The 12806-nt window shown below is 32.7% G+C and overlaps 1 protein-coding gene and 1 pseudogene across 4 annotated transcripts; both read left to right on the plus strand.

Moving 5' to 3' along the window:
• The first annotated feature begins 699 nt into the window (after positions 1-699).
• On the plus strand, positions 700-6580 carry LOC120128639 (annotated as a pseudogene).
• On the plus strand, positions 3586-12241 carry LOC120129040 (serine/threonine-protein phosphatase PP2A-4 catalytic subunit-like). Of its 4 annotated transcripts, XM_039146644.1 has the most exons (12): positions 4872-4903; positions 8142-8331; positions 8912-8968; positions 9115-9198; positions 9649-9720; positions 9811-9882; positions 10071-10111; positions 10421-10487; positions 11023-11214; positions 11311-11400; positions 11506-11613; positions 11768-12240. In XM_039146644.1, exons 2-12 carry the CDS (start codon positions 8239-8241, stop codon positions 11831-11833), a joined length of 942 nt encoding a protein of 313 aa, XP_039002575.1. In that variant the 5' UTR covers positions 4872-4903; positions 8142-8238; the 3' UTR covers positions 11834-12240. The 4 variants fall into 4 exon arrangements, with proteins under 4 accessions (XP_039002574.1, XP_039002575.1, XP_039002573.1 ...); XM_039146643.1 differs by lacking the exons at positions 4872-4903; positions 11768-12240 and adding an exon at positions 3586-3603 and having other exon boundaries at positions 8150-8331; positions 11506-11751; XM_039146642.1 differs by lacking the exon at positions 11768-12240 and having other exon boundaries at positions 11506-11751.
• The last annotated feature ends 565 nt before the right edge of the window (positions 12242-12806 follow it).

The raw sequence follows: 12806 nt of genomic DNA on the forward strand, positions 1-12806 counted from the left end.
ATTATCTCTAAGGTGGATTAGGCCTAGTTACTACCTAGAGCCCTTTGTTTATGTAGTTCCTCCCTAGCTTCTCTCGAAGACTAAAGATATTTTGCCAAGGCATTCTCTCGAACCCTAAGCACCTTCTAAGGAAAGGCTACTCTCGTAGCTCCTACAACCTCAAAGCATTAAATTTCATAAACAAAATAGTATAAAGCATAGAACAACAACCATTCATTAAAATAAATACTTAAACATCCATGTGAACTCCCACCAAATAGGATTAGTTCATGGTAGGGTTCGAAATAAACAAGCACAAAGCAAGTATCATTCGTTCCTTACAACCCATTAACAAAATATGAAAGTAAGAACTAAGGGGATGAGAAAAAGCCTTCAACGTGCACTGCCAAATGCATTCCTCGGCCACCAAGAACTGCTCCTAGCGAACTAGCTCCTCTCGGATGCTTAGAACGCCACTCCCTTCTGCTAGTCAAGGAGAAATGCCACGACAAGTAAGATTGATGGAGAAAGATGAGACATTCTCTCTCTAACTTTTAAGCTCAAATCTGGGTGGAACCAAAGTCTCTAACCATGTGGCTCCATCCTCTATTTATAGGGGAAAATTAACCCTTGAACTAAGAGTTGACTTCCCCAAACCATAGTTAACTTTGCTTGGGAGTCGAGCAAGACATGTGATGATACAGCCTGGGTAGCTGGCTGATGGACCGACAAAATCCCGCTGCAGGCGCCCAAGGACAGGCAGGATCTGCAGGGTCAGGTGGCGTCATCAGCAGAAACGGCGGGCAGAGCGCTGATCCCTCCAGGCGGATCTTCGAGGTAGATTTCTCGGGCAGAGCTCTCGAGGAGTCGGATACAGCTGGCTTCAAAAATATCTTCTCGCACTTACAGCACTTTTCGAAATTCCAGTTGAACTTGGCAAATTCATTTTGCTCAGCAATCTCCTTATGTCACGGCATTTTCTTTCCTCTTCTTCTTGCTATCAATACATGCACACCATCAGACAAATATCTTTCCCGTAAAGCAGCACCGTAGTAAAAATAAAATTCCACGGCAAGTCGAAATCCACCATATGCAACTAAATGCTTCTAAATGCGTCTACATGGTCCTAAATGAGCCTTTAGACATCCAATAACTCAAGTAAAAAGATCTTAAAATGTGGCCTTTTACAGAGTTATCAATACTAAAAAACTTCAAGATTAAAATTTGATTCCTTGCACATAACCATAAAAGCAACACAAATTTATTTATCACAAAAAGGCGGAGAAATGAACAAGAAAAACATGATCAAACAAGATGCTGAAAGTAGAGAGTACTACAGTGGTAGATAATAACTTTCATTTGTTTATTAGGCTTGCCCTATCATTCGTAGAATGTTGGGTTTATAATTGGACCAAAGTTTTTGTCCTCATTTGCTCCCCATCTTTTGATTATTTCTCTTATCTGGGCTTATTTGGATGATTCCTCAGACGTATCAGTTTCTACTTCTTTCTTAGCAGCTTTTTGTTCAGATCTCATCTCCTCGTTTATCAATTGGAAGTTGGGCTCAAAATAATTCTCATTGGTGATAATAGCTTTGTCCTTGTTCTGAACACATATTGCAGCTGTGATGGGCGTAGTATTCGTCAAGTTCTCTAAACTGCCCAAAGCCCCATCTGTCCTCAGAAAGTCTGATATGGGTGTTTGAGATGTTTTCATGGTGGCATCTTCCCATTTTATTTTTAAACCTATGGGCCAATCTCGAATTACATCCATGGGAGCCTTTTTACTTTTATTTTTTTCTCATTTTCTTGCATCTGATATTCTTCACAGGATTTGATCACATTAGTCTCTGTCGAGGCAATGATTTCTGAGCAATGAACCTTAACCATTTCTTCTACCTTGCACTTTTGAATTGCTTGCTCTAAAGGATCTTGGAAATTTCCCTCAAGGTTACTAGGAACCTTAGTTGGACAATTTGGAGTTCCAGTCTCGTTTATCCAAGGAACCTCCTTATAAGTCCCCTTTTCATTTGGAGGCCACTGTGGCTGGACATATCATGGAGTAATTAATTATGCCGAGAGCATTTTTGAATGAAAATTTTCACTCGAAAAGTTGAATGGAGGGAATTGAAAACCCTGCATATTCTTTTTCTTCTTGATCAACCTTTGACCCTTTTTCTCTACCCCTCTTCTTTGGGTAAAGTTTATCTCTCACAAGGGAACTTTTTTATTTCATTGATTCTTCATTCACCATTAATTCACCAATTTCCCCTGGGACCAAATCTTGAAGCTGAGTTGGATTTTTAAGTTCACTAACAGGTTTTGTATCATTAAGATCCAGATTTTTTCCCAAGGCTTTCATCATTTCATCTCAATAGGGTCTTCTAACATCTTATCCCCATACAATAGAGTAATCATCATACTCATCATCTTAGACATCTGTTCTCTGGACTTAACTTGGAACATTCTTGTTTCTTTAAACATTTCTCGTTGAATTTCTACAAGTTGCTCTTGGATTCTCTCAATCTTTCCAACTCGTGCTAATATTCCATTCATTGCTTTCAATCTTTTAGAGACCTGCCCCAATTCTTGAAAGCACTTTCAAAACTCCTGATTTCAGAATCCTTCACTAATTACTCCCATGTTTTCATGATTTAATGCATGTAAAGTAGTTTAAAATAAAATGCAAATGTATAATGTAAGATTGAAACTATAAATATAACTATGCAAAGATGCAAATGTAAAAAATGAAAATATAAATACAAACGTAAAGATTCGAATGCAAATGCAAAGATGTGAATGTAAAATGAAAATGTAAAAAATACATAAATGCAAAAATAAGAATGCAAATTGTGCAATGCAAATGCATGTATGCAAAAAGGTGTTGATATTGAACTGATTCCTTAGAACATCTTTTATACTAAAACGAAGTTTTAAACATATTACAGATACATCTGCATTATTTTCTACTTCATGCATGACTCTTCGTTCCATATTTCTAGCCTTCTATATGAACATCAATCATGAATCAACAACATGGTATGAAAAATGTAATGCATAATGAAAATGATAAAAAAAACAAAGGAAAATTAGGTAGTAATAAAAATCCTAACCTCATGTAATCTAGTTCCATGCTTTATTTGGAGAAATAAATCTTACCGCATGATTTCTAGTTCACATACATTTATTAGGAAAATAAAGTAAATTAAGACTCAACATGTTTTTCTTTGTGTGCTAACCTTACGAGATTCTCTTGGGTTAGGCTCTGACTAGATTCAAGTTCTAGGTTTATTATATGTTGGATTTGGATCTAAGGTAAAAGGGTCATCGAATTGTCCTTTGTTGGTACCCCCTTAGACTGCCAAACCCTCAATCCTGGTCCATTATAGACTTCAGACTGAGTTCAATTCGAAGGAACACACTTCCTTATGTCCATACGGAGGTGAAAACCACACGAGGAAAATAAGGTGTGAGCTCAAAGAATGGTCCCCTATCCCATACGGAGGTGAAAACCACACGAGGGAGTACTTTCTCATTCAAGCTAAATAGGATAAGAGCGGGGTTTTAGCTCATGTCATGAATGCAGTGCTCAGTATGTGAGGAAAAATATAAAAGAAATAAATAATGTACAACACACAAATATAATCTTTAAATCTAAATAAACAAATAATGTACAACAAACAAATTTATTCTTTCAATATAAAGACATATAATTAAACCTGAAAACAATAGCAAACCAGTTAGTACAACTATTTATACAGAAAATGGTTATTAAAATAATCAAGGAATTAAAACAAAATTAAAACAAATTTATAATTTTTATTGCAAAGACAATTAATTAATAAACTGATGGTTTGACTCTCTTTAAAAAATATCCCTAGCAGAGTCGCCAAGTTGCCGAGAAGATATTTCGCCCGACGAAAACAAGTGTCGTTGCTTTCTAAATCTCGTCTCGAAAAAGTAAGTGTTTTTCTTCTGGTATAAGATAAAACACAATTTGTAGAGTTTCCACCAATCATTTTATCGAGGTGTGATTGGTCACCAAAAATGCTATGTTATTTTAATAAATTTTATAAAAATAATATTAAAATAACAAAAAAGGGTCTACTTACTAGAAAATGAGTTCGGGAGTCGGTTACGTGTAGGGAAGGATTAACACCCCCATAACGCCCAAAATTGGTACCTTGTTTATTAATTAATGTCTTTGCAATAAATTAACAAATTTATATTTGATTTTAATTTATAATCTCATTATTCCATATTTAATCGCATAATTTATTTAAAGAAAATTCTAAAATAGAAAATATTCCAATATTTTCAATCGAAGAGAAATTATTCCCTAAAATGTTTTAGGACGAATATTTCTCTTTCCGACCGAAATAATAAAAAATGTGATAATTCTTCCCAAGAAATAATATTAAAATAATTTGATATAACTAAAAATAAATTAATATACTTTTTAGGTTTTTATAAACAAAACATTTATTCATTTTTAAATATTAAAATATGACATCTAGTTATGTTAAGACAATCATTTCTTAATATTTAAAAATAAATATTATCATTAATCAAATTATGAAATTGATCAAGTTATGCTTATGAATTTTTCATATATATTCATAGGACTAAAATAAAATGAATAGAAAATAAAGTGAAATAAAAGTATTGCGATATATTTGTCACAATAAAAGATTAGAATAAAAAATATAGAAATTTAAATGCTATAATATAAATAATAAAGACATAAAAATTAAATGAATTCTTAAATTAAAATTGCATAAAATAAAAGTATTAATATTAAAAAAAAACAAAAAAAAACTCGAATATAAATAAAACAACAAGGGCACAAAATATTACTATAAATAGGGATGAAAATAAATAAAAATAAAGTTAGGAGGTCATATTAAAAGTTAGTAAAATAAAAGGAAAAGACCAACGAATTTTGGAAACCACTCTCATGATTATTCCCTAAATTAATGACTAAAATGATAATAAAATAAAGAAAAGAGATCAAAATAAAATAAAATAAAAATATAGTAGGAAATTTCGGAATAATTAAAAAAACAGAGAAATCAAGGACTAAAGTGTAAATATGCGCCTAAATTAGAGGGATTATTTCGTGATTTTTCCTATTTTAAGTGAATAAAGTAATGAACTCCAAAGTGTAGAGACCTGATGTATGGTTTACCCAAAAGTTTTATAAACTTAAAACTCATCTCCTTCCTCCTTATTTCACACACAAAACACCCTAAAGCTTTCAAGTCTTCTCTTTTCAGTTTATTTATTTAACTTACTTTTTTTTGAAAATAAATAAAAATAAAATATAAAGCTGAAAAAATAAAACCAAATGTAAAAATAAACTTTGTAGTGCTTTTTTTTTTTCAATTTGGTGTGTATTTCTCTTGATTTTTTTTTATTTTACATATTGTTTTGAGGTTTTTATAGCCTCAGTTTACAAAAGAATAATCAAAGATGATTTTTTCTTTCTCCTTGTATGTGTGGCTGTTGTAGAGGACCAACTGTTGTTGGTGAAAGCTGCTGGAATTTGTTGTGGCGGAAGGGGCTGCTGGTTTACTTGAAACTTGGAGGGGATGCTGGGTTGTTTGAAACGTGGAGGGGCTGCTGGGTATGAAAGGTAAAAAATGGTGATTACAAGAATGGTACAATAGAGAGGATTTCCAGGGTGCTTATGATGATGAGAACTAGGACTGCACCTCTTCAGTCCCTTCATGCTTTGAAATGGGATCTCGGTTTGCCTGATAACTTCGAGAAAGTGTTAATTCCGAGATATCCAGATCATTTCAGCTTTGTTAAGGCACCTACTGGTGTTTCCGCTTTGAGACTTGCACGGTGGCGAGAGGAATTTGCTGTTTCAGCATTGGAAAGAAGTAATGAGAGCGGCGAGACGGGCTATTAGTACAGGCAATTTAAGAGGGGCCAAACAACATTGGTGTTCCCAACGAATTTCCCGAGGGGTTACGGAGCACAAAAGAAGGTGAGAGCTTGGATGGAGTTTCAGAAGCTTCCCTACATACCTCCGTATGAAGATTATCGGCATATCGATCCAAATAGTGAACTTATGGAGAAAAGGGCTGTTGCCTGTTGGTGTATTGCATGAGTTTTTGAGCTTGACGTTCCATAAGAAGACCAAGAGGAACTACTTGAGAAACTTGAGAGAGGAACTAAACATCCCACATAAGTTCACTCGAGTATTTACTAGATATCCCGGGATCATTTTACCTATCATTGAAGTGCAAAACTACAACTGTGGCTCTCAAGGAAGGGTACAGACGGGGAAAACTCGTGAACCCGCATCCTCTTGTTCGTATAAGACAGAAATTTTATCACGTAATGAGGACCGGCCTTCTTTATCGTGGTAAAGATGCGAATCTGATACCTCGCGAAGACTTTTTACTTAAAGACTCAGAGAACAGTGTGGAAGACAAAGAAGAAGATGAAAGTGAAGATGAAGAATTTGAAGGGTTTGGAACAGGTGATGAATACGACGAGGAAACCTCCGATGCGGAAGATTAATTCGATAAGAAGTAACGATTTTTACCTGATAGAGTCATCCATGCAGCTGCAATGAAAGGGAAAGAAGAACAAAACTTGAGGTATTTACAATTAATAGGTTTCATCTATAATCTTAGCATGAATCACAATATCGAATGACGATTATATGCGTGTTTCGATGTCATGCTGCATAATGTCCGATTGACATTATTCCAAGTAGGAAGATTTTCCCAATCTTTTAATGGGGTAACACGAACCTTGTTTAGTTTGTTTCCAATGCTAACATGACATTATTCTGAGTAGGGAGATGTTGTGCAATAACAAGCATGTAAAACTTCAGTTTATGCTTTTTTATCCATGATTTTAGGAATTGTCAATTTTGATACCAATCTTTGTACTTTCATTTTCTTTATTGATTCAGTTTCAAGATTCTATTTTTTATTATATTTTCACCTGTTACTCCATCTTTGTTGTAAATTTCATTCTGGCCAAGCCTTGTTATTTCCACCAAACTATTTATCAATTATTAATATTAGCAAAGTAATTAAAAATTGATTAATTTTTTTATTTTTAAATCAATAATAAATTTTAGCCTTTAAACCAGGAAGATCAAATCAATAATTTAACTAACCTTCAACATAAATTTGATAGCTTTTATATTATTTTCTTTAACCATTTATATAATTTTTGTTTTCGGTATAATTTGGTATTATCAGCATGGTAGTTTCTAATGTAATTTTAATAATATTTGTAATATGTTTTTTTATCATATATTTGTAATAGTTTTGTTTTTTTATCATATATTTGTAATAGTTTTGTTTTTTTATAGATAAGTTTGACATTTTCTTTTACTTCTCAATCCAATCATTAAATGTTGATTTATTGATTTCTTTTTTCTAAAAAATTATAATAAATTATTTTAATTCATAAAAGTTTTTAAAGTATATATTTTAAAACCTCTTCAGTGTTTTTTCTTTAAATTGTGTTTTTTTTCCAAATAGATATAACAAATGAATTGAAAAAGAAAACAAAATACAACATTGTTTTTCCACAAAAAAATATTCAATAAATTTTTTGTTTTGATAATTCTGATACTCTTTTATATAAAATTTAACATATTATTTATTTCTTAAATAATAAAATTGTTTTAGAGTTATTGATGTAAGGCTTATAATCCAATCTGATCTCATATGTTATAAATTATACAGTAAATTATAGTTTAGTTCTTTAATTATCATTTTTATTTTATTTTGGTCATTCAACCAATTTTTTAAAATAATAATTAATATTTAGATATAGTTTTATTTTGGTTATCCAACGTCAAAAAATTAACGGTGATGTTAATATGTCACTATAAGGTAATATTATATCATCATTAAAAAATTAAAAAAATATTACATTAGCATCATCGTTATTTTAACGGTGAAAGATCAAAATGAAACTAAATTATAACATGATTTTAAAAAAATAATTAGATAGGATATTAAAATAACGATGAACTATAATACACTGGTTTCTACGCGCTCCATTCGCGGCTTCGATTAACGCGCGCTCTCATTTTGCCTTCGTGAGAGGAAGCAAAAAGAGTCCGTAGAAAGAGTGCAGAGAGAAAAAATCGAAAAGGAGAGAGAGGATATTAAAAACATTATTAAATAAAGAAAAAAAATCCCAATTCAAGCCAGGTTAGCGTTATCCCTAATCCGGATAGCGATTTCCGGTTTCGATTGTTTGAACTGATAAATCAAAGATGGGGGCTAATCCGTCACCAACGGACGCAACGACCGATCTTGATGAGCAGATCTCGCAGCTCATGCAGTGTAAGCCACTTCCCGAGCAGCAGGTGCGCTTTTTTTATCTCACGATCTGCTTGTTTCCCTAGAAAGAACGGGATTTTTTATTTGTAACTGACCTATTATTAGGCTCTGTTCTGCTGCGAAATGAATATCCGAAATGATTTTGAATTGAATTCAGTATTACAAAATTTCAATATGTAATAGTAAATTTATTGGTATTTTAATTTTAGAAGAAATTGCTGCTTTTTTTCTCTCTTCATTTCTAAGCAGAAAGAGAAAATCAATTTTCGAATTATGCGATGTCAGTAATTGTGAAAGAAATCGGGGTACTTGCGCGGAAAATTGTTGCGTTTAACCTGTTCTCAATGTATGATAGTAATTTTTCTTGCTATTTAAATTTTGATTTACATTTATTTAAGTCATTTAATAAAATAATGCAACTTTTTTTTATCTCATTTTAAAGCAGAAAAATGAATCAAAATTTTTATTTATTTGACTCTAGTGATTTCGAGAGAAATCAAGGCATCTTCAAGGAAAAATGTTGTTCTCAGTTTGGTAAATGGAAGTCCGTTTTTGTATCTTGAATGAATATAACTGTTAGTAATTTTATTCGTGTTGCCTTGTCAGGTCAAAGCATTATGCGACAAGGCAAAGGAAATATTAATGCAAGAAAGCAACGTCCAGGTTTATTATGTTAGCTGGTCTTTAGTTTCAAATTTCAGGGAACACTGGTCTATATGTGTTCAATTACCAGTGAACTTTGGAAATGTTGAGATTGCTCATCTTTGAGCGGGGAAGATGTTGATGTATTTTACTTTATTTTATCACAGCCTGTTAAAAGTCCTGTGACAATTTGTGGCGATATTCATGGACAATTTCATGATCTTGCTGAACTTTTTCGAATTGGAGGGAAGGTACTTGTTCTAACCGTGACTCCTTTTTTATCTGTATTCGGATCTGTTTCAACGGGGTCGTGTGTAATATAATTAGTAATTACCAAGAACTCAATGTTTTGAAATTTGGAGATCTGTAGATGAATCTTGTTGCCGTTGTGTGAATATTTTAATTTATGCTCTCTTGAATGTGTCAGATGTTTATATTTTGTCTGCCTTTTTCATGCATAAGAGCTATGTTTTGATTATTCTTTTTCCTAATTAATGTTTTGCCTCTTTTAATTGTTAGATTGTGACCTATGAGTGTCATTCAGGCATTCTTAGGATGTATTACAACTTATCATATAATTGATTCACCTCATCTATTACTCACATTTGCTTGTTCTTTTTTTTTAAAAAAAAATTCCTATGCACATGATCAGACTTTCTATTTAGCCTCTGCCTCACAGTTGGTTTTATCTTAAATGGCAGTGTCCAGATACAAACTACTTGTTTATGGGGGATTATGTGGATCGTGGGTACTATTCTGTTGAAACTGTTACGGTATGTACAATTGTAAATGTTAAATAGCAGATTTAAGTAGTAAGTCATTTGTGCATTTCATTTGGATGACCCTATTTTCTGCTCAAACAGCTATTGGTGGCTTTAAAGGTCCGTTACCTGCAGCGGATTACAATTCTCAGAGGAAATCATGAAAGCCGCCAGGTATGACATCTGTCTTCTTCTACTCCTTCCCACCTTGTGCAAATATGTGTGGCATACACATTACCAAAATTTTGACAAGGTGTCATACTTTTCATATCCAAGTCTTAATTCAAAGTTTGTTATGAACTTTTGACAAACTATTATATGAATGTCAGGCTAATCCTTGAGTCCTTTTTTCTTTTTGGCAGATCACTCAAGTTTATGGGTTTTATGATGAATGTCTGCGAAAGTGAGTTTCTACTGCCCAACCTTCTTTTGAAAGGGTGTAGTATTATGAGCCATAGATGTGTTAGCTCTACTAAAAGTCCTCCTACTTAACTATTTTCATTTCAATGATAATTTTTACACTATTCTTCTTTTTTCCAGTTTAGAAATTAAACTGCCATAGTACTGCATCGACTGATATGATAAATAAAACTAGTAGATTTGAGATTCTGGAGTTCTACTCTTCAGATAAATTGGAGTCATTTTGAAATAGTTATTTGCTTCTTCCTATGGTTAATCCATTTTAATTCTTTCTGTGGTGATTTACTTACAGGTACGGTAATGCTAATGTTTGGAAGATCTTTACAGACCTATTTGACTATTTTCCATTAACTGCTTTGGTGAGTAGAATTAATATGAGGTGCAAACTACTTTGATTTGAAACATAAATTGTATGAAAGAAAGAACCAATGACATGCATATTGGTCTTGGCATCTTTGATATTTTATATTTATGTCTTAGTTCTATTTCATTTGTCTTTGTAGTTTAATACTATTCTTGTTCTCCATACTTCTATTATTGTACCAGACTACTAGTATTATATTAGCTTATATTATATTCATTTCTAATTGAATTTTTAAGTTTCGAGAACTCTAATTTTCTTTTTGGTTGGACAAGAAAATGTTGGGATTGCTAGGTTGCTTTGTTTTTCTCATCACATCTTTTAAAAATGACACCAAATCTTTCTTGAATGTAATGGAAGTATTTGGCTGTTTCTTGTATTTAATGGTTATCATGAGATCCAGATAACCAACTTTATTATTATATTGGTGTAGTCCAACTAAAGAGATATATTTCCTTGGTGATGTTCAACTTTGTACTTCCTAGAACTGAAGGGAAATTATGGTAGTTAAAATGATTCGGTGTTTCCATTAGGTGGAGTCAGAAATATTTTGTCTGCATGGTGGATTGTCCCCTTCAATTGAAACCCTGGATAACATAAGAAACTTTGATCGCGTCCAAGAAGTTCCTCACGAGGGGCCCATGTGTGATTTATTGTGGTCTGATCCAGATGATCGATGTGGTTGGGGCATCTCACCTCGTGGTGCTGGATATACTTTTGGCCAGGTAATTGATCTTTGAACCGACCATTGTTCAAGTTTTTGTCTGTCTTGCTTTTCTTTCCAGTATTATAGTATCAAAATTTTATGGTCTTCTCTACAGGATATATCTGAACAATTCAATCACACGAACAGCTTAAAGTTGATTGCTAGAGCACATCAGCTGGTTATGGATGGGTTTAACTGGGCACATGTAATCCATTCACGTTTCTTATAAGTTAAATTTTTATTATATTTTCTTTTATACAATGCATATAATGCTCGGGTATTTTTGTTCCTAATTGTTTCCTTGTAACAGGAACAAAAGGTGGTAACTATATTCAGTGCCCCTAATTATTGTTATCGCTGCGGAAACATGGCTTCAATTTTGGAAGTTGATGATTGCAAAAATCACACATTCATCCAGGTCTTTCTAACCCTCCTTCCCCTTTTCTATTCATATCACACACACATACACAAAATAAGGTTAAACTTAAAGGAGCACCAGCTAACTTTCACAATTGAATTCCCGGATGCCTTTTCTGTCTGTTTGTAAAACCGTTAAGTTAATCTCGCTGCAGTTTGAGCCAGCTCCAAGGAGAGGAGAACCCGATGTTACTCGTAGAACGCCCGATTACTTCCTCTGAAGAAACTCTGCAATAACTGGTTCTAGATACTTCACTTTTCCTGAGTTCCCCCCATTACACAGTCAGGTAGTTGTTGATCGTTTGCCGAAGTCGCTTGGATCTACTACCCGCCAGTTTTTTACATTCCATGTTTCATTTTATTTTAATTTTCAATCTTTTTTCCACGACAATGATGAGTACCAAAAGCATGTGTAGTAGGCTAGAAAGATGGCCTTTAATGTTACACTTGAGTGTTGTGTCGAAAAGAAGATTTGCATAGCTGAAAGACACACCATAAGATTGTAGATTTTTGTGTTTGTTTTCAATTTTATGTATCGCCTTTCCTCTTATTTTCGACTCATCGAAACTTTTTGGGCTCTGTACCGGATATGCAAAACTTCTATATTTAGTGGGTGTTTTCCATGTTATCTGGTCCAGGTTGTGTGCGTCCTCAGATATATGTATCCAAGACATACATGTCTTGGATATGTAATTTTTTTTATTTGATTATCTAATTATCACTATATTTAGCTACTCTGAATTCCTATTAAGGGAGATGATATGACATCTTAAATTTAAAAATAATATCTCATTTGTTTTTTATTAATTTTAATGAAATTTTTTCTCAATATTTTTAATAATAAATTTGTCATTTGAGACATTATACATTACTTTAACATATAATTAAGGTGAGCAAAACTTGGCTCGATTCAAAAAATTATTATTTTTACTTGTTTTGACTCGCGAGAATTCGACTTGAATTAGTTTTTAGTTATAATTTCATAAACTTGATTTGAAAAAATTTCAAGTTCAAATCGAGTTATAAAATATAACTCGAGTAACTTGAATATTAACTTGAAATTTTTAGTAATTAGTAGATTGATTTTTAAATTTGCGTCGAATCCATCAACTATGTATGATATATGTATATCACAAATGAAAAAATATGAATAAATATGTATGTGTATTGTATATAGTTATAAAAATCATTTAA

Source organism: Hibiscus syriacus, unplaced genomic scaffold (genome assembly GCF_006381635.1).
Source record: "Hibiscus syriacus cultivar Baekdansim isolate YM2019G1 unplaced genomic scaffold, ASM638163v2 tig00110482_pilon, whole genome shotgun sequence".
Lineage (NCBI taxonomy): Eukaryota > Viridiplantae > Streptophyta > Magnoliopsida > Malvales > Malvaceae > Hibiscus > Hibiscus syriacus.